The sequence below is a fragment of the Camelus ferus genome, chromosome 2 (assembly GCF_009834535.1).
Source record: "Camelus ferus isolate YT-003-E chromosome 2, BCGSAC_Cfer_1.0, whole genome shotgun sequence".
In the NCBI taxonomy this organism is placed as follows: Eukaryota; Metazoa; Chordata; class Mammalia; order Artiodactyla; family Camelidae; genus Camelus; species Camelus ferus.
In genome coordinates, this window is record NC_045697.1 from 107,817,319 (window position 1) to 107,839,883 (window position 22,565).

Genomic DNA, 22,565 nt, shown 5'->3' on the forward strand with positions numbered 1-22,565 from the left:
TAATACTATGTTGAAAAAAAGTGGCATATGTGGACATCTTTATCTTATTCCTGGTCTTAGAGAAAATGCTTTTAGCTTTCTGCTGTTGAGTGTGATGTTAGCTGTGGGTTTGTCATACATAACCTTTATTATGTTGAAGTATGTTCCCTCTGTGCCTACTTTCTGGGGGAGTTTTTAATCATAAATGGATGTTGAATTTTATCAAAAGCTTTTTCTGTAGCTGTTGAGATGATCATATGGTTTTTATTCTTCAATTTGTTAATGTGGTGTATCACATTGATTGGAATGTAGATATTTAAAAATTCATGCATCCTTAGGATAAATCCCACTTGATCATAGTGTAAGATCCTTTAAACGTATTGTTGGATTCAGTTTGCAGATATTTTGTTGAGGATTTTTGTATCTATGTTCATCAGTGATATTGATCTGTAATTTTCTTTTTTTCTTTAATCTTTTTGTCTGGTTTGGTATCAGGGTGATGCTGGCCTCATAGAATGAGCTTTGAAGTGTTCATCCTTCTGCAACTGTTTGGAATATTGTGAGAAGGATAGTGTTAAATCTTCTTTAAATGTTTGTTAGAATTCCGCTGTGAAGCCATCTGGTCCTGGACTTTTGTTTGTTGGGAGTTTTTAAATTACTAATTCAATTTCATTACTGGTAATTGGTTTGTTCATATTATCTATTTCTTCCTGGTTCAGTCATTTGAGATTATACCTTTCTAAGAATTTGTTCATTTCTTCTTGGTTTTCCATCTTATTGACATATAGTTGTTCATGGTAGTATTTTTATAGACATTTTTATTTCTGTGTTGTCAGTTGTAACTCCTTTTTCAGTTCTAATTTTATTGCTTTGGGCCCTCTCCCTTTTTTCTTGATGAATCTGGCTAAGGTTTATCAACTCTGTTTACCTTTGCTAACAACTATCTTTTTGTTTGTTTTTTTTAAAATTATTTTTTATTAAAGTATAGTTGATTTACAGTGTTTCAGGTATATAGCAAAGAGATACAGGTTTATATACATATATTCTTTTTCAGATTCTTTTTTATTATAGGTTATTGCAAGATATTGAATATAGTTCTCTGTGCTATCCAGTAGATCTTTGTTGTTTATCTATTTTATATATGGTAGTGTGTTTCTATTAATCTTAAATCCTTAATTTATCCCTCTGCCCCTTTTTCCCCTTTGGTAACCATACATTTATTTTATATGTTTGTATGTCTATTTCTGTTCTGTAAATAAGTTCATTTGTATGATTTTTTAGATTCCACATATTAAGTGATATCATATGATATTTGTCTTTCTCTGTCTGACTTACTTCACCTAGTATGATAATCTCTAGGTCCACCCATGTTGCTGTAAATGGCATTATTTCATTCTTTTTATGGACGAGTAATATTCCAGTGTATATAGATACATACACACTCCATCTTCTTTATCCATTCATCTGTCAGTGGACATTAGGCTGCTTTCATGTCTTGACTATTGTAAATAGTGTTGCTATGAACATTGGGGTGCATGTATCTTTTAAAATTAGTTTTCATCTTTTTGGGATTGCTGGATCATATGGTGACTCTATTTTTAGGTTTTTAAGGACCCTCTATACTGTTCTTCACAGTTGCTGCACCAATTTACATTCCCACCAACAGTGTAGGAGGGTTCCCTTTTCTTAACACCCTCTCCCACATTTATTATTTGTAAACTTTTTGATGATGACCATTCTGACTGGTCTGAGGTGATCCCTCTTTGTGGTTTTGATTTGCAATTCTCTAATAATTGGTGATGTTGAGCATCTTTTCACATCCAGTTTGGAGTATGTGCCTATGTGTCTTTGGAGAAATGTCTATTTCAGTCTTCAGCCCATTTTTTAATTTTTCAAAATATTGAGCTGTATAAGCTGTTTGTACATTTTAGAAAGTAAGTCCTTGTTGGTCACCTCATTTGCAAATATTTTCTCCCATTCTGTAGGTTGTCTTTTTGTTTTGTTTATGGTTTCCTTTGCTGTGCAAATCTTCTACATTTAATTAAGTCCCATTTGTTTATTTTTGTTTTTGGTTCTATTGCTCTAGGAGACAAATCCAAAAAATGTTGCTGTGATTTATGTCAGACTGTATTCTGTCCATGTTTTCCTCTAGTAGTTTTAGAGTATCTGGTCTTACATTTAGGTCTTTAATATGTTTTGAGTTTATTTCTGTGTATGGTGTTAGAGAATGTTCTAATTTCATTCTTTTACATGTGACTGTCCAATTTTCCCAGCCCCACATTTTGAAGAGACTGTCTTTTCTTCATTGTATATTCTTGCCTCCTTTATCGTAGATTAATTGACCATAAGTACATGGATTTATTTCTGGGCTTTCTATCCTTTGATCTTTTCTGTTGTTTTTTAGTCTCTATTTCATTTATTTGTGCTCTGATCTTTATGATTTTTTTCCTTCTGTTAACTTTGGGTTTTGTTTGTTCTTCTTCAGATCCCTTTAGATGTAAGGTTAGGTTGTTTATTTGAGATTTTTCTTGTTTCCTGAGGTAAGCTTGTGTTGCTGTAAACTTCCATCTTAGAACTACTTTTGCTGTGTCCCATAGGTTTTAGGTTGTTGTGTTTTCATTTTCATTTGCCTCTAGGTATTTTTTTATTTCCTCTTTGATTTCTTCAGTGATCCATTGGTTTTTTAGTAGCATATTGGTTAGCCTCTGTGTGTTTGTGTTTTTTGCAGGTTTTTCTTTTAGTTGATTTCTAGTCTCATAGCATTATAGTCAGAAAAAGTGCTTGATATGATTTCAGTTTTCTTAGATTCACTGAGGCTTGTTTTGTGATGTAGCCTGTGATGTATCCTGGAGAATGTTCCATGTGCTCTTGAAAAGAATGTGTATTCTGCTGCTTTCAGATAGAATACTTTTGTATATATATCTATTAAATCCATTTGGTCTAATGTGTCATTTAAGGCCAGTGTTTCCTTATTGATTTTCTGTCTGGATGATCTCTCCACTGATGTAAGTGGGATGTTAAAGTCTCCTACTGTTATTGTGTTACTGTTTATTTTTCCTTTTATGCTTGTTAATATTTGCTTTGCATATCTAGCTGCTCCTATGTTGGGCGTGTACATATTTACAGTTGTTTTACCTTCTTCTTGGATAGATCCCTTGATCATTATGTAGGTTGTTTGACTCTTGTAACAGTCTTTATTTTAAAGTCAAATTGGTCTAATATAAATATTGCTATTCTGGCTTTCATTTGACTTTCATTTGTATAGAATACCTTTTTGTATCCCATCACTTTCAGTCTGTGTGTGTCTTTAGATCTGAATTGAGTCTCTTGTGGGCAGCATATATATGCGTCTTATTTTTGTATTCATTCAGCTAATCTGTGTCTTTTGATTGGAGCATTTAGTCCATTTACATTCAATGTAATTATTAATATGTACGTTCTTTTTGCCATTTTGTGATTTGTTTTGGGGTTGTTCTATAAATCTTTTCTTTCCTTATTCTTTTGTTCTCTTGTGATTTGATCACAATTTAGTGTTATGATTCTTTTCTTCTTTTTTGTGTGTGTATCTATTATAGATTTTTTTTGTTTGTGGTTACCATGTGGTTTTTATATAGCAATCTATGTATACACCTGATTGTTTCAAATTGCTGTTCTCTTAAATTTAAATCCACTTAAAAAACACTGTTTTACTCTCCTCCCCTCACAATTACTGTTTTTGAATAATATTTTACATCTAATTGTTTTGTGTGTCCCTTAGCTGCTTAGTGTGGATATAGAGGATTTTACTACTTTTGTCTTTTAAACTTCCTATTAGCTTTGTGCATGGGTGGTTTCCTACTTTTACTATGTATTTGCCTTTACTGGTGAGCTTTTTTGTTTTGTAATTTTTTTGATTCTCTCTGTGGTCTTTTCTTTTTCAGCTAGAGAAGTTCCTGTAATATTTGTTGTAAAGCTGATTTGCTGGTGCTGAATTCTTTTAGCTTTTTCTTGTCACTAAAGCTTTTGATCTCTCCATTAAATCTGGAGGAGAGCCTTGCTAGGTAGAGTAGCCTTCGTTGTAGATTTTTCTCATTTCTCATTTTTCTCATTTTAATTACAGTGTATCTTGGTGTATTCCTCTTTGGGTTAATCCTGTGTGGTACTCTCTGCACTTCCTGGACTTGGGTGACTGTTTTCTTTCCCATGTTATGGAAGTTTTCAGCTATTATGTCTTTAAATATGTTCTCAGCCACTTTCTCTCCCTCTTCTTCTGGGATCCCTATAGTGCAAATATTAGTACACTTGATGTTGTCCCAAAGGTCTCTTAAACTGTCCTCATTTCTTTCCATTGTTTTTTCTTTTTTCTGTTCTGCAACAGTGATTTCCACTACTCTGCCTTCCAGTTCACTGATCAGTTTCTCTGTATCATTTGGTATATTCTTGATTTCCTTCAAGTGTATTTTTCATTTCACTTCTTGTATTCTTGTCTCTGTATGGTTGTTCTTTATATTTTCTAACAATGTTAAAAACTTCTAACTTCTCACTCTGCATCCGTTCTTCTCCCAAGTTCTTTGATCATTTTTATAATTATTACCCTGAACTCTTTCATGTGTAAATTGCCTATCTCCACTTCACTTAATTCTTATTCTGGGGTTTTATCTTGTTCCTTTGTCTGAAATGTGTCCCTCTTCCACCTCATTTTGTCTAAGTTACTCTTTGTATTTTACTGTATCTGGTAGGTTAGTTATGTTTCCCAACCTTGGAGAAGTGACCTTATGTAGGAGATGTCCTATGCAATCCCAGCAGTGCACACCCCTCTTGTCACCTGTATGCTCTAGAGGTTCCCCTTATGGGAGTCATGTGTGTCCTTCTGTTATGGCAGGTTGACTGTGTGGGCATTCTGGTTGGCTTGCTTGGTCCTGAGCCTGGTTAATTGCTAGACCTTGCTTTGTGTGGAGACTGCCAGCAACTCGTTGGTGGGGCCTGGTCACAAGGTGGCTGACTGCAGAACCCTAGGGGATAGTGCTGGTTCACTGATTGGTGGAGTTAGGATCCAAAGACTCGAGGGCTATTGGCCACCCACTGGTGGGTGAATCCAGGTTTTGGGGTTAGTACCAGACTACTGGTAAGGAGAACCAGGTACCGGAGTCTGGCTGCAGAATCCAGGGATCCCAGAACTGGTGTCAGTTTGCTGGTGGTGGCAGGGGGCAGTTCCTGAAACAATTGGATTTGGTTTCTAGGCCCAGCTGGTCCCAGGGCGGGTCTGGCCTGTGTTGGGCTGGCTGGATCTGCAAGCCGTGGATTTGTGGTTTTCTTCAGGCTGATGTCTGCCCCCTGGTGGGTGGAGCTGAGTTCTTTTCCTCTGGTGGGTAGGACCATTTCTAGAGGCGTGTCTAGATGTGAGTGGGCTCAGGAAGTCTTTAGGCAGCCTGTCAGCTGATGAGTGGGGCTCTGTCCCCTCCCAGTTAGTTGCTTAGCCTGAGGCGTCCCAGCACTGGGCCTGCAGGCTGTTGGATGGGGCCAGATCTTGTCATTGATGAGCCAGAGGGAGGACTCCATAATGGTGCCTACCAATGCCACTGTCCATGCAGCAGAGGGGGCTCCCAAGAATGGCTGCCTCCACCGTTTCTGTCTCCAGGGTGAGCTGCAGCTGCCACCTGCCTCTCCAGGAGACTCTCCAAGACCAGCAGGTAGGTCTGGCTCAGGCTTCTACCAAATTACTGCTTTTGCCTTGGGTCCACGTGTGTGTGAGATTTTGTATGCACTCTTTAAAAGTGAAGTCTCTATTTCCTCTAGTCTTTTGGGATTCCTGAAATTAAGCCTTGCTGGCTTTCAAAGCCAAATACTCTGGGGCTCGTCTTCCTGGTGCAGGAACCCCGGGCTGGGGAGCCCCATGTGGGGCTCAGAACTCTCCTGTGGGAGAACTTGTGCAGTATTAATTATTCTCCAGTTTGTGCATCACCCACCCTGGGGTGTTACTGATTATATCTGAGTCTGCCCCTCCTACCCATCTCGTTGTGGTCCCTTCTTTAAGTCTTTAGTTGTAGAAGATCTTTCCTGGTAGGTTTCAGTCTTTTTCATTCATGGTTGTTCTGAAAATAGTTGTCATTTCAGTGTGCTCATGAGAGGAGGTGAACTCTGGTTCTGAACAGGTCTTTCTGTTCTGCCATCTTGGCTGATTTGTTATATCCTTTTTAAAATTGTGACATAGTGTTCCATTATACAGAAGTGCCATGATTTATATAACCAGACCATTATTGATGGATATTTGGGATCTTTCCATTTGTTTACCATCTAAACAGTGCTGCAAAAGGTATCACTGTAGTTAGAGAAGTGCTTAGTGGTTAAGAGAATATACCTGCATAAGGTGCCAGGATGTCTGTGTGACCTTGGTGAGACCAGGTCCTTTACCTCTTCCTACCTCAGTTTCCTTGTCTGTGGAAGAGGGGAATATAGTTCACAGGATTGGTCGGATTTAATGAGTTAATGGTGAGATGTCTTTAGAAAAGTACCTGGCACAGAAAAGTACTCAGTAAGTGTCAACTCTTTGCTATTATTCAGTTTGTCATTTTGTCAGGTGAAGGTGTGTTTGTAGGATAAATGCCTTGAAGTGGTTTTGCTGATCGAATTCTGTTTTGAAGACTGTTGCCAAATTGCTCTTTCCAGGTAGAACAGCAGTTTATGTTCTCACCTGAGTGTATGAGATGGATGCATTTTTACTTCTCCGAAGTCATCTCTTGAGATACATAAACCTGTCCATTGAGGGTGTACTACTGAGGCCCATGTAGTTGTTGGCCAAGAGGGAGACATTTCAAGTTGAAAGTTTTCAGTGATTCTAGATCTTGCTCTTTATTTTATCAGTGTGACATCTTGTTGATAAACTGATCATGGCCGTAATATCACTCCTCTAAAACAGTAATTTTTTATTATGAACTTCTAGGGTCTTTTACCTACTCCTGAATGAGAAAATGTAGTCTTTTAAATCTTGGTACAACAGTGGTATTATTTGTTAGATTATAATACTTACATGTAAGGAAGTCTTTCATTATCTTTATACTCATTAAAAGTAAAAAAGTGTGGAATTAGAACTTCTTGGTCTTAGATTGCTTGGGCATAAGTGCTAATATTATTCCACCTACCTGAAGTCAAGACACATGTATTGGGTCACACAAGTACCAGTGATTTACTCCATTTCTGTCATATTTATAGTGCACAGAAGGCACCCAGACTCTTCACAGTCCATTTTCATAGACTGATGAAGATAGATGCTTTGGACCATGTTCTACAAGCCTGTTGCTAACATTATAATAAATGCTAATCAGAGGGAGGACACAGCCCAAGTGGTAGAGTTCATGCCTAGTGTGCACAGGGTCCTGGGTTCAATCCCCAGTACCTCCTCTAAAAATAAATATATGAACCTAATTACCACCCTCCCCAAAATAATAATAATAATTTTTTTAAATGAAATAAATGTTAATCGCTTTATACCAATGATGTCAGACTTCGTGGTGTTTTGAGTAGGAGTGGAAGTACCTAACCAGCCATGAAATTTGTGAGGCACTGAGGCCTGAACTGATTATTATTCAAGAACATGGGTACTCATAGGCTGGAGCAACCCCCAAACTACTGAAACAGAGCTTTTTGTTATCACTGAAGTCACAGAAATTCCATGACTGTCTTTTCAGTATTACCTTTAGAATTTGAACTGGCTGTTAGTCTCTGTTCTGGAACTCTTCATGGTTGAACCATGAAGGCATCTTTAAAGTAGTTTTAAAACTTTTTGGAAGGGGGCCAATTTGTGGACCCTTCTTAGAATTGGCTGAAGACTATTGCCACCTCTCTCCAGAAAAATATTCCCACAATTTATGAGATTCATGAATATGATATATGGGATTTTTTATTGTTACTATACTCATTGCACTGAGTACATCTTAAACCAGGCATGGATGAAGGACATTTTTGAAAAGGAGATTTTTTCCATGTTGCTATTCCAAAAGATAATTATCACATAATCTTAATTATGCTGCAGATTGCATATCTAAAAATTTTCACATAAAGGCATCTGAAAGACTATATTGGTAGAGAACTAATTCTGACTAATAGAGCAGGGAAGACAAGTATTAGACTAATCAGCATAACTTCCCAAAGGTACCTGCTTTTCCAGGGAAAGTGAGAAGACATGTTGGTTCGACTGGTATGCTTTTTCCCCAGGAACATTTCTTGAGAAGAACTTCATTAGTATAAGAGGGTTCTTCTTGGAGAAAGATTTAGAGCATCGACCTCAAATCTCTGCTGTAAAATACTATCCCATGGAAGTTGTCCAGTAATCTTATTTCTGAATTCACCTTAGCTACATTTTAGGGTTTTATGGTAGATGACTGACTTGTCCTTTAATAGTTTTCAGCAAAATAGTGATGCTAAAGGATGGTGCATATCACCTAGATTATAGTGACTGATTGAATTATTAGTCCAGTTTTCATGTTTCAACAAATCTCTCCAATGTGTATAAGAGACTTTCCTGTTCAGTTACCAACGAGCTGATGTCTCAACACTTGCTCTAACTTTCAAAAGCTATACTTTTTACATTCCAGATCCTTGCCACTAGGGGTCTAGTTTCTTAAACAGCCTTGACAGTGAAGTCCCATAACAAATTTTAAGGATGAATTTGAATATTAATTTTAACTTTTCTTCTTCATTTATCCTGCTTATCAGTTACTTGCATGGCACATGTGGCAGCTTGTTCTAGTGAAATTAAGACCTAAAACATGGTGGAATCAAGTTCATGGCATTATTAACAGTTTTCCGCAATCTTGTTATTATTTTGAAGCATACATTTACCAAAGCCTGAAATTATTTGGAATCCATATATCACAAGACTTTTCTTTGTGTACACTCTGTGTTCACTGGTGACCTGCAACCTGGGGCAACAAAATGGTGTGCTTTACTGAAACAGTGGATAGTGAACAATGAATGGGCTAGAGTCACACTGTGACAAGTTGAGGGAGTCTCAGGACAAGGTTCAGGAGAGTCGGAGATTATGAGATGTTGCTCTGTTTTCCACTGCCCAGGATTGCCACGTGGTGTGACAGCAAGAGAGGAAAGGAAACTGGGCCAAAGGATTAGAGCACAGGGAGGATTTAGTCGTAATAGGATTTTATTAGGCTCTGAGTAGAGGTTGTCTGAGGTAGTTTGACCCAAAATGAATTCCTCCCACTGCTATTAGTTATAATTGAGGGCACAAGGTTCCCCTCTCTTCAGGTTTTCCCAATATTTGAAGAATCTTCACCCTGAGATGGAATTTTATATGATAAACACATTTACAGTAATAGACTCTTTGTATTTAATAGCAGCCAATTCAGAGCATTCTGAAGTGTATTCTAAAACAATGAGTTTTTCTACAGGAAAAAAACAAAGAAACCAACGACAAGTTATATTTGAGATGGCTGATTTCTGTGTTGTGTTCTATAAGTGAAATATGCTTTAATCTTAAAAAGAATCCCTTTTACAACTGGAATTCGTCCAGAGATTTTGGTAGAATGGCCATTATCCTCCTGTGATGGTTATCTGCTTACCTCTCCCCAATTAGCGTAACAGTTGTAGTAAAGTATGTAAAATGATGACTTTTGAGCTGGAAGAGGTCTACGAAATAACCGTTTAGTCCTAACTCCTTCCCTAAGCGAGGTTCCAAACCAAGAGTCAGTCTCACGCTGGTTAGAGCTGGAGCCGGCGCCCTGGGCCCTGTCTCTCAGGTCAAAGCTTAAGTCCCCTGAGGAGGGAGGTTAACTTTTCTGACTTCCATGTTTGGAGAACTGGTCTAAAAACTCTCAGCCCCAATGCTTTGTTCCCTACTTAAATCCACCTAAACTCTCTGACCATTTCCACAAACCAACCAGAGGAATATCAGGAGAAACAGAGAAGGAAAGATGGGAAGGGAGCCTTGCTGTGTCTTTCTTTCAAGTTCAAGATTTGGTGACTCACTATGAAAAGGCTTCTCTTTTATCTCTAGACCCCTCCTGCCTGTGCTCTTGTCCTCGTCTTTCTTCTGCTTCTTGCTCCATCAAAATCCTCTTTATTTTGTACCTTCAAATTATCCATGTTCGTTGATTCCTCCTCATTACACCTGCAAATATGATCGCTTTTCCCTTAATAAAAATGTTCCCTTGGCTGTGTCTCCTCTTAAGGTGGCCGTCCATTTCTTTCCCATCAGGAATTTTTTATGACCCATTATTAGAGGATATTATATTTAAATACGTTAAAGACTTGAAGATATGATGAGATAATATAATGTGTGAGATAATATAGAATGAACTGCCAAAAAGTATACGTTGTTAAGTTCAGTGTGATAGTGAAAGAGGGCTATATTAAAATATAATCATTGATAGTTCCAGGAAAAATATGATTTTTCACACATTTATAGCTCTCCTAAGTATTGTAGTTTTTGAAAGAGTCTGAAGTTAGAGAAGATGTCTGTCTATTTGGGAATGAGGTCGAAGGAATTTTTACATCAGAAAGAGATACGATCTAGATGACTGGAGTCTAAGCTTTCATGATTATACGGAATATTTTATAATTCTGTGATACGGAAGCATATGCTTTTGCTTTTTCCATAGTCAAATAAAAGAGATCCTATCCTTTTGGAAAAAAGCAAAGAAAAACACGTAATTCTTACATCAGTTGTCTTATCTTAAAAACAGTTAATAGACTTTTTCTTTCCTTATTGATGGAAAATATTTCTGCATATAATATTAACGAGATATTTAAATGTGACTCCTCAGTAACGTCTTTGGGGAGAACACGGTCCTCAGTTCTGTCTGCAGCATAGAACGTGTGATAGCTCAGTCGTACTTGTATTTTGATAGCTCATCTCTTTCCCCGCAAGTCCAAAAACCTCAATAACCACACCACAATACCACACACAAGCACTCTTGGAAAAGAGTCCTTTGGGTATTTTTGGTTGGTGGTGGTTTGTTTGAAGAAAGGAAAACATCCCTCATTAGGGGCCAGATGATCTCTAGAGCCCTCTCCAGGCGTGGCATTTGAGTTGAAGTGCCATGTGTGTATTTATGGGATGAACAGGCTGCATGTGTGCCAAGAACAGCAAGCTTTCCCTCGGCGGTCCCCAGCTTCAGGTGCCCCCATCCAGAGACAGCAGAGGGCAGGAATGGGGACCGGCCAGTGATGGCTCGTGACACAGGCACACAGTCTAGCGCGCGCAGCCTCTCTTACCTGCGCACAGCCTTTTGCTTAGTTTTGTCCTTCTGTCTCCCTCACTCGGGACTTTCAGCTGTTGCCTGGGAGCTAAATAAAAAGCTTGGAATTAGAAAAAGAAAAGGTTGATAACAGGAAAATGCAGAAATACATTGAAAACGTTAGTGCTTGAGGCAGTGCATCCTTAAACATCGCTTGTAAACATGGAGCTGTCTCTTCCTTGCATTTTTTTTTTTTTACTTTTTTTTTTAATTGAAGTATCGTCAGTTACAATGTTTCAGTTTCTGGTGTACAGCACAATGTCCCAGTCGTGCATATACATACATATGTTTGTTTTCATATTCTTTTTCATTAAAGGTTATTCCTTGCAGTTTTTGCGTTGCCTGGGGACATGCCAGGGCTTTAACCCTCTACTCTGGGAGTGAGAGAGAGGCAGAGTGGAAATAGCCAGCTGGCCTCTTGGGGATTAGGTGGTGTTTTCATCAGCAGGGTCTCCTGGCGTAGCCTTTCCCTTCCCACACAGGGCTTCCTGCACCTGCCTCACCGCCCTCCTTTCTCTCCCAAGTTTAGATTTTTCAGGCATCCATATGAATGGGTTAAGCGTCAACTGAGTGAGATGTGCTCTTTTCAGAGAAGATTCCCGAAGGGCCTAGGGCCAAGGAGTATAGCCAGGAGAAAGGAGAATATAGTTTTCTAGGAAGAGCGCTGGACTGGGAATCAAGAGACATTCTGTTTCCATCAAAACCACGTTGTAAGTTTACGGCCTGGCCTGCAATATTTATCCTGTCTGTGCTGCGGTCTCACTGTCTGAAAAGATTGCATGTGAAGTCCCTTTGAGAACTAACTCACAGGGATCTTAGAAAGCATGTCTCTATTTTTGATTCAGAGGCAATTGTCATGATTTATGTTCCCTTCATTCCTTTGAGGAAGAATCTCAGAATCCTGGAGCTGGAAGGAATCTTGGAGAGTCTTCTACATTTTCAACCTCCAGGATAAACCAGAACACTGATTTTCCTAGTTATTATCATGACGCCATCCGAATAAGAGACCTTGACATTTTCAAAAAAATGTAGTGTTTAGGACAACAAGAGAGTTGAGTCAGAACTTGTTTTCTCTCTTAAAACAGAGTTGCATACTGGGTTATTGTCTATAAGGGCTACCTGCCAACCAGGGTGAGGTGAAGAGAGTGGCGGTAGGATCAGAGAGTGTGTGTGTGTGTGTGTGTGTGTGAGAGAGAGAGAGAGAGAGAGAGATAGACACTGAGAGAGAGACTGGGAGCACACATCCTGCATGCATGGGTGGTCACCCCTGATTTTTAGAACACCAGATGGGCCTAGTGAAACATACCTCAGTGGCAGAGGGCCATGGTTAACAGTAGACAATGTCTTATTGAAAGCAACACATTTGTATTATTAAGAATTATACATTGAGGAATTCACCAATTTATGTACTAAGACATAGTCTTGGAAGATACACGTGAGCTGTTTCCCTCAGGTGTGTGCTTTGTGCAGTCCTTGTAACAGGCCTTAATTTTTTCTACACATCTTAATCCTCCTGCATTCTCCTTAAGAATGTTTCTCTCCTCAAAATTATCCTCAAAATGAATAATTTTCTTACCAGTTTTCTATTCTTATGTCCTAAAATTTATTTTAAAGATCCTTCAGTGTTGATTGGTTAGCCTTCTACCTCATTCCCCGAACAGAAGTACTGACTTTGAATATTCCTTTAGCTGTTTCCCAGTGTTTAATTCCACTTCCACAAAGAACATGACCCACATGTCTAACGTGAATCGTCCCCTTAAGTCCTCTTTCTCACATTTTATTGTTCGTAGGAGGAAGAGCTGATCAGTGTTCTCCCTGTAACGTCCTTTATATTACTCAGTTGAAAATAGCCTGTATATTTTAATTATTTTTTAATCTTTTGGCACTACAAGTCTAGAAATTTTATCATGGGTTTTGTTTCCTAGTGCTCTGGTAATGATGTTCTGATTACTTTTCTCTGAACTCTCTCCAGTCTGTACACTAAAAAAATATTAGTGTTTTGAGCCATACCCAGTCCTTTTCTGAACTGATGAAACCAGTGGGATGATACCGCTGTCTTAACTGTTCTTGTCAGGGACTTACCACCACGTGACTGGATCACATTCCCTGCACACTCTGTGACCTCAGTATCCTTTTCCTCCCCACTGGCTCTGTTGCAGTCAGGTTTTCTTCATATTTTATCCACATACCTCATTTTTCATGTATAAGCGTGCTGCTACCTTGTTTTCACACCAAGGAAGCACTATCTTGTTTTTGATGGATCATTTCTATCTGATTTGTCAAGGTTACTTGGAATTCTATTATCTTTCAGGAAAGCTAGGAGCCTTAACTTAGGTTGTATCCCCAAAATGACTGAGAATGCTTTCAATTCCATTATGACAGTCATTAATTAAAAAAAAAATTCACTATTATTGGACCCAGGAGTCTGGGTGCTATGTTAAAACTCCCCCACGTCACATCAAGCCATTGATTTCCGTCACTATTAACGAATGGTTTTCCTATTTCTGGGTGTTTTTAAATTCCATCAACATTGATCTCATAGCTTATTGTTTATCAAAACTAGATCTGAATGATTTAGAATAATAATCTAGGGGGCTGTGGTTGGTAGTGGAGAGAATCCAGCCAACAATTGCTTACTTTATGCAGGTAGCTTTTGCAGCATCATTATTTTATATTTTTAGAAGAAAAGTGAGAGAAAATAGAAGAAAGCCTTTAGACTGAGTATAAATGTCTATTTTGTAGCTATTTTGTTCAGTGTTGGACTTTGAGAATGTCTGTACTTTGATTTTAATTTAATAGTCCATGTCCTATTTAATACACAAACAATTAGATACATCTTTTGTTACTGTCATTACAGGTTTTGGAAGGTGACAATGAAATGTGAAGAAGTTACATTTCTACTGTGATACTTGAAAATTAGTGACCGCTTACCAAATTTTCGTGAAAATTAAATATGACTTAGAAGCACTTGGCTTATGAAGGCTTATGATGTCATCGGTTGCGACAGAAGGCAAACTCCAGCAGGCTGTGAGCCTGCAGGGAGTTGACCCAGAAACATGCATGATTGTATTTAAAAACCACTGGATGCAGGTAAAGTATGAGTTCCACCTTCTCTGTTGGTTAGGGAGCCCTCGGGGTCTCTGTTGCACTGAAGCCGGGTTCCCCACCTGCGTGACAGGTAACTTGGCTTCTGGAAATATAGGAAGGAAAACCCTTTCAGGTAGGAAGAAAAGCACATTTCTCTACTTGCTTTCCTAGAATAGGTAGTTGGTTAAAACCCTTGGTTTTCACAAGAGCAATTAGGGAACATGCAAGTTCCTCAGATATTTTTAGCAGAATGGCAGTTAGCTGTCAAGTGCCTTGTACCTCACTTTGCAATATACTTGATCATGATCACATCCTCTCTTTCCTTTCTCCCTGCTGATTTCCATTCAGTCCCTTGGACTCTAACAGTACTAAAATACATATTTATTAAATGTTTACCATGTGTTTTGCTGAATACTTCAAATGCCTTATATCATTTAACCTTCTCCCCAAACCCACAAGGCAGTTACTTTTAGCTTCCTCATTGTACAGACGAGGGAGTGGAAAATTGTAGAGGTTAAATAACTTGCCTGAGGTTATACAACTGGTGAGCTTCTAATCAAGTATGTAGACCTTGGTCCTGTGACTTCAAGACCAGTGTATTTGACCTCTGTGCTCTACCATTTTCCGGGCTGGTGGTCCCTTGTGTAATTTAAGGAAAGAAAATGCCTGAAAGGATCTGAATTCATTACAAAGCTGATTATAAAAGCTTTTTTTTTTTTGTTTATTCATTTTGACTTCTCTATGACTCTTCTCTGATCTGCTTGTGTGGATAATTAAGGGTAGAATGTTCAGGAAATTTCCCTAGCTCACCCCTTTCCTCAGGGAGTTTACAAGCAGTAAAATAAATAAAATTGAGATTCTTTACTACTTGTCCAACATTACACTCCCCAGGTGAGCTGGTAAGTGGCTATTTATGTGACAGTTTTTTAATGGCTACCCAATGCCTTCCTGTGGCCGGAAACAGCACATGGGTTAAAGCACCGAGCCTGTAAGTCACAGCAATTATAGGGGACACAGTTTAGATCAAAAACAAAATCAATTCTGTCTTTGGGTCATTTACACTTTGCAGCTTCTTGTCATTATCCAAGATTTTTTATGCATTTCCCACTTTCTGATTTTTTACTGTTGTAACCATAATGGGTTTGCTCTGGATATTGAGGACACATCTGCTTTAGCAAAAGGAAGAAAGTAATTCAGGAGTTTTCCAGATAATTAGAGTAATTACCTTCGGCTTTACACTTTAGCTGATGCATGGCCCCCTCCATTTAATGCAGAGGAATATTGAGTTGAGGATAAGGATGTTTGTCAGAGGAAGTGGGGTTTAGTTATTAAACACTTCCTCTTTAAAGTGGGTACCCTCTTGGTCTTACTGTTGTCTCAGCCATTTCTTTGGCCAAGTTTCTTACCTCTTTAGTCTTGATTTTTCCTTTTAGATAAATCTAGAAAATGCCCCTAGTCTCTCTCAATTTCCAAAGGCTCTTGAGGGCTTTTCTGTTTACCTTTGTGAATAAAAATACTGATTGAAGAAATTCATGTGGATGTCATAGTGATTACAGTCATCCCTTGATATCCATGGGAGATTGGTTCCAGGACACCAGCAGATACCAAAATCTGAAGATGCTCAAGTCCCTTATATAAAATTATATTTGCATATAACCTACACACATCCACACATCCTCCAGATCATCTTTAGATTACTTATAAAACCTAATACAGTGTAAATGCTTTGTAAATAGTTGTCAGTGTGCAATAAATTCAAGTTACACTTTTTGGAAACTTTCTGGAATTTTTTCCTGAATATTTTCGATCCGAGATTGGTTGAATTTGCAGATGCAGAACGCAAGGATACAGAGGGCCGACTGAATTGTTGAATGGAGATTTACTGAGCCCAAACTTCAGCTACATCATTGTGGGCATCACGTGTAGGACATAGAAATGTATAAGCCCTGGGCTGGGCTTTTAAGGAATGTATAAGCCAATTTGGAAGACAGTGTGAAATACATTGTTACAAAATGAGTAATATTGATTATGGGAATTAAGTCAAGGAAAGGGACTATTATGGATGGAGAATGGCCTGTGAGATGGAGGAAGTGAGATTTTGTCAGCTTGCCTGTGGGAAAAGAAGGGTTTGATGACAGAAAGGAAAAGAATGTCTTAGAGAAGGGCTATTGGGAACAAATGCTCAGCTTTGGCTCTTTTGGGTGGTTAAAAAAAAAAAGGTGAAGTCAGGGCAGGGCAGAGATATGGGACTGAGTATGAGACCTTCAGTTGAAGGGAATAAATGTTACCTATTCACTGTTTGGGGGGCTTCACATAGTAGCATTTTGCTGTGAGGTTATTCAGACCAGGAGCCGGTGGAGAGCAGTTGCTGAGGACTGGGAAATGAGCAAAAATTTGACATAAACTCCTGTGGCTAGTCTGACTGTAGCCCCTGGGTTCCCCTGAGGCAGCCCAAGAAAACCTGTAAGGCTGGTAAAAAAAAAGGTGGCATAGACAGAATTGGGTATTTCCATTAGCTGGCAAGCACGATGCTGTTTCAAATGTTGAGTTAGGGAAAAGAAGGCAACAAAAGTCAGTGGTATCCAGAGTTCTGTTTGTTAGGATACTTCAGTACAAATTCAGCATAATTAACATATGTTTGACAGGTTCCGTTCTACTGTTTACTAGTAGCTTCTATTCCAGACCTTCAGTGGAAGTCAGGGTTATCCACTTGTCCACCCACACTTTGCAGTCAGTCAGGGACACCTAGTTATACAACCAACCATCATCCAAGGCTGGTTCACTGGTTCAGGGGGGTCACCAGGGAGAGACGTTGAGTGGCCCAGTGGTGCACTTGAGTTTCCAAACTGGTCCCTGAGTCCAGGGCTCTCATGACATCCTCAGAATAGTTCTATTGTGGACATCCAGGAAGAGTTGCCTTCTTAATAGTGATACTGGAGAATCCAGGCTGTTGGAAGTAGCCTCTGGCCCATGTTTCCTCTCATCTTCTGAGATGCCATCTTGTGCCAGAGCAGTGAACCTACATCCCGGATCTGTCTGGGGCGTTCCGGTGTTTGGACATTTCAGTGGCATCTAGCCACCTACAGGCCAGGTTGGCTTGTATGTCCTGGCCTCTTTCACTTCTCATTTAATCTCCAGAAATGCAAAATTACTTGGAGTTCCTGGCCACCCCCTCTCCCGGCCACACCTGTCATGCAATTTCATGCCTCTCTGCCTCAGGCACTTCCTCTTCTTTCTGCCTGGACTGTCCCTCCGCCTGGCTAATGGATCTCCTGCCACAGGACTCATCTGTGGCATTATTTCCTCCAGGAAACCTTCTCTGCCCCCTTTTATGCCACGACTCTGGGCTCCAGCAGCATCTTGTGTGTCCTTTCACTGTTACAACAGCCACCTTTTGTTAAAATTACATGTATGGGTATCTTCTTCCCAACCTCATTACAAGCTCCTCACGATCAGAGACCATTTACCTGTAGGTCACCAAATCTCCAATGCCAAGAGTATTGTAAGCATATTGTAGACGTTGAATAAATTGTCGAACTGAAAGCAGGAAATGTGACGTATCACTTTAGAAAAGGTAAGAGCCTAGGAAAACAGAATTGAACATACGCTAATATTAAAACATTCTATAATTTGCTACCAGTAAGATCTTTAGACTTGCATTTAATGATCAGTGGTCTGGAGAAGAGAGACAGAGTATGTGTGTTTAATTTTTATAGCAGTCTGTAAGAACAGTTTGTCATCTAGTGGACTGTTTTTATGTCTTGCCTTTGCTTCTTCTGAATGAAAGAGAGAGCAAGAAGTACGAAGCGTTGGTCCAGCAGATAATGAACAATCCAACTGTATTACCATGTCAGTTACACCCCCATCCGCCCCGCCACACACACACTAGTTATTCTTAATGACACATTTGTACTTTGTGGTGCTTCTTGGCCCTTGCTCTATCCAGTCTCTATTCTCTCCTTTCACGTATTGAATCAATATTAGTTATATACTAAATGATGTCTGCTCTTAAAGCCAGGAGAACAAAGGTTAAAAAAAAATCAAATGGACATGCACATCTCTGTATACTTCTTAATAGCGCAAACTTCTTACCACCCTCAGCCTCCAAAAAATAGGCTGTTATACAATTTTTTAAGCTAAGAACATTTCAGAGCTCAGATAATGTAATGGTGATGGATAAAGAAATGCTAGTGGATTTAGTAGCCTTTTTCTTCTTGGAGGGGAGAGGGATGGGAAAAAGATGGAATCGTCTAGATTAATTAATTCAGTCAGATGTCTTCCCATAATAGTGAAAAGCAGATGATATGTTTTAAGTGTGGTAACTTGTATGGAGCTCCGAGTAGCCAGGCTCCATTAAAGAAGCCTAGAGCCCTTATACAGGGATTTGAGATTATCATTCTAACCTGTTTCCTGTGAAACTCATTCTTTTGCTCTGTCCAGGTTCACTCTTTTGGTCTGTGCCTTGTCATAGACTAAATAGACAATTTTAGAGAAATTACGTGAAGTCTCTGAGAGATGAAAGCTTGGAAAGTAGTAGAGAACTCTGATTAATCTTCTCAATATCTTAATAAAGTGATGTTAATAGTGTGACATTTAAAAAATTTGTCACTCTTCTCAACTTTCCAGGTATCTCCCAACTTGACAGTAGAAAGTAAAGCAGAACGAGAGCTGTGCTCCTTTAGAGGACCAGGGCGTCAGCTTGTGCTTCTTTTAGACTCTCAAGTGGTCGGACGTGTTGAAACATCAGCAACTCTCCCACCACAGGCTCGGTGATGAGTCTGTTTTTGCTGTGGTTGGAATTACTGTGTTCTCTGGAATATTATTACATAGATCATTACTCTTAAATCTTTTCTCTAATACTTAAATAATATATATATATACACACACATACACACACACAAACCTAAATTAAGGGTTAGTTTACTGTGCTATTTTATTGACTGATGCTCCCACCATGCTTCTGTATTCCAGTAATTACTAGACTACTTTGGTCCCAAGGAGATAAGGCTTGTAGGTAGAGCTTCCGTGTTATTCTAATTCCAGATTTAGATACATCTCTGGAGGTCAGGACTGTAGTTGACATTAACCAGCTTGTGCAAGTACACATATGTTATAAGGCTGTTATCTTAATGTAAAAAGAAATGACTCCATAAAGGTCTGCCATGGGAATAGGTGTGTAAGAAATACCTGAAATTGAAAGACACATTAAGTAACAAGGAGTGGTTGGAAACTTACTTTTGTTGTAGTTCATTTGGTACATTAAGTGGAATTTGGCTTAGGATCACTAAATCTTGTCCTCCTTCTGTGTGATGGAAAACGTTGCTTAGTAACTTGGGTTTTTCCACCCTGCCACTAAAAATCAGCCTTCCAAAGGATTTGGAAGTTATGGGCTGCACTCATGCGACTTTCTTGAAATAACTAGGCTCTAACCAAAGAAGCGCAAATGGTCATCTGTTGATACCTGCCTGTAGATAAGACATAGAACAATATTAGGATAGAGTCGAAGCTAATGTCCTGACAGACAAGCACGTGTGTTTATCGTGAAGAATGATTATTTATTAGCTTGAGGTGTGATTATGTGATTTATGTATACCTTTCATTCTGAAAGCATTTGAGCTTCCTATTTAGAATTTGTGAATATTTGAAATTCAGGCCCATTATCCCTGACTGATGGGGGTTGTTGTTAGAGCAGAAGCAAGGAGTAACTGATACTCCTTAACACGTTGATCACCACGTCACCCAAATCTGGGTGACAGTTGTGTTTCTTCAGGGACACCCAATTCACAGTGGCGATCAACATGTTAATGAAAGAAATATGTTCTTTGTTTATCTTACTGAACTCCAATAATCCTCATATTTATAGGTCAGAAGACTTTGAACTTAGGTCAAAATTTAGCTCTATTGGTCAGATAATCTGCACACCATTGTTCACTCTATTGATTCTTCGTGTATTTGTTTCTTTTTAGAACTGCAGACTGTGATCCAGGCTCATGATCCATATGTGTGTGTGTGTGTGTGTGTGTACATATATACATGGATCAGCTTGTATATGTTAAAGTTTATAGATCAACAAATGCCCAGCTCTGATCTACAAAACGTTTACCGTGCTGTATCTGATTTCAGCTGGTTTACATGCTTAATAAGCATGGGCTTTTTACATCAGGGGCCAGTCAGTTTATTTAATGTTATTTAGCCTAACGAAGTGAACTTGCTTAATAAAGGAAATATTTGCAAAGTACATTTTCCTGCTTGGGTCTCTCCAGCCCCCATAATCTTATTTTTTCCCCTGAACTGAGTCCCTGAGACTGACATTATGCAGCTGAGAAGCAGCGGGGCCTGGGAATCAGAAGCAGGGCTGAGAATGTAAGATGCAGGATGGTCATAGGGGTGAGCTGGGCCCAGGGAAGCCACCGTGATCAGCATGAGCTCCTGGATCCATAGCAGATAAAGAGGTCAAACCAGGCAGCCAGCAGAAGTCAGGGGCCGGGAATGTTGGAGTTTGGTGGGAGTGATGTGAGCAGAGGGCACGGAAGGAAATAATAAGGAAAAGTCGAGGTCACATCAGGAATCATCTGTGAAAACTGAAAGGACCATGACACCGTCCGGGCAGCCCACTTGGGACATCAGAACAGAAGTTTCAGTGCAAGCTGTGCTCTAGCCAAGAAGCTTCTCAGGCATTCCATGTCAGGATGGGAACCAGGCCCAGGGCGTGGGCCCCCAGAACCCACTTGTAAAAGCAGGTCGTGGACGTGTCTGCCTGGAAGGAAAAGGGAGGTGGCCTGGGAGGGTGCTGACACTTAAGGAGGGAGGTGAAGGACAAGTGGCAACACAGTGCATAATCAGCCCTTTGCTGATGTGGATTCCGTGACTCACCGGTCTTGGTTGTAACACACCCATCTTCCAGGCAGTAAAACCACCTGGCCAGGGCTGGGAATGAGCAAAGGGCTCCGTTCCAGATGATCAGCAAATCTTACATATCCATGGGTTATTATAGCTCTGTTCTCGGGTTTCTCCACGCATTAACCCAGAAGGCAGTGTAGAGGGGCTGCTGCTATAAAGGGGTAGAGAGATGCTTCAGTTTAAAAGCTGCCAAACGAACTTATCTATAAAACAGAAACAGACTCACAGACACAGAGAACAAACAGGGTTACCAGGGGGTAAAGGGGATGGGAAAGATAAATTGGGAATTCAAAAATTGCACCTCTTGGGGAGTGATGGAAATGTAAGCTATCTTGATTGTGGTGGTGGTTTCATTGGTGTATGCATCTATCAAAATTCATCAAGTTGTACATCTGAAATACGTGTAATTTACTATACGGGAACCATACCACAATAAAAGTGTTAAAAATAAAATAAAATAGAATAAAATCTACTAAATAGCTTGCAATAGCTTGAGATAAAAATCTCAGCTTTCTTTTTTAGGTTTCTCACAGCTCCCCCAAGAGTAGGTCTGTCTGCCAAAGAATGCATTGGAATAAATAATATAAATGATGATTAATTCAATGAGAAAAATGTAACTAGTGATCATGTAAATAGTTTTGCTCTTTCTTACATATATACACTTAGATATGTAATAATATTTACATGTATGCATATAGTAAACACAATATGCAATGTAAAATTTATATTGCTTAGGAATTTCTGAGAATTATTCATTGTTTTTAACTCAGTGTTTTGGTCCTTTTTTAAGACATTAGTACAAATTACTTTGCTTTTACTTCTATTTATTTTATGAAATTAGAACAATTTATAGGGAAGAAGAACTAATTAGCCTTAAGATCTCATTTATATCTTTTCATACTCACTTCTAATCATTCATCTGTTTGTCAGTATATTTAGTTTTTAAGTTAAATTATTTCATGTATATATTGGCATGCAATATGATTCACTTAGTGTTTATTTTTAATAGTTTTAGTGTATGGTGAACATTGTGTGGTGTATAACATAGTGATTATAATTCTCTTATTCTTGACCATTTGGGTTAATAATATTTTTATTTTTCATTATTGAAAATATCATTGGTGTGAACAGTTTTAAACAAATTATTTCGAGGTTGTTTCCTTGGGGCATTTTCCCCAAAGTGAGTGTAACAAGTCAAAGGGCAGGAACAGTATTATAGCTTTTGTTACGTATTGCCAGATTGTTTTCTGGAAAGATTGAGCTAATTTGCCAAGCCACTATCAGCGTATAATACACAATCCCAGTTTTAGGCAGTTTAGACAGTGTGAGCACACATGAGAAATATAATTACATTTCTGCCCCGAGGCTTAG

General features: G+C 39.0%; 1 protein-coding gene across 3 annotated transcripts in view; it reads left to right on the forward strand.

The window, feature by feature from the left end:
• Positions 1–22,565, forward strand: part of FAM160A1 (family with sequence similarity 160 member A1) — a 230,540-nt gene that overhangs the window by 125,896 nt on the left and 82,079 nt on the right. For all 3 annotated transcript variants that reach the window (XM_032464806.1, XM_032464817.1, XM_032464828.1), the window contains exon 3: positions 14,065–14,297. In XM_032464806.1, coding sequence (XP_032320697.1) covers positions 14,193–14,297 — 105 coding nt within the window. In that variant the 5' untranslated portion in view covers positions 14,065–14,192. The remainder of the gene's footprint in view (positions 1–14,064; positions 14,298–22,565) is intronic.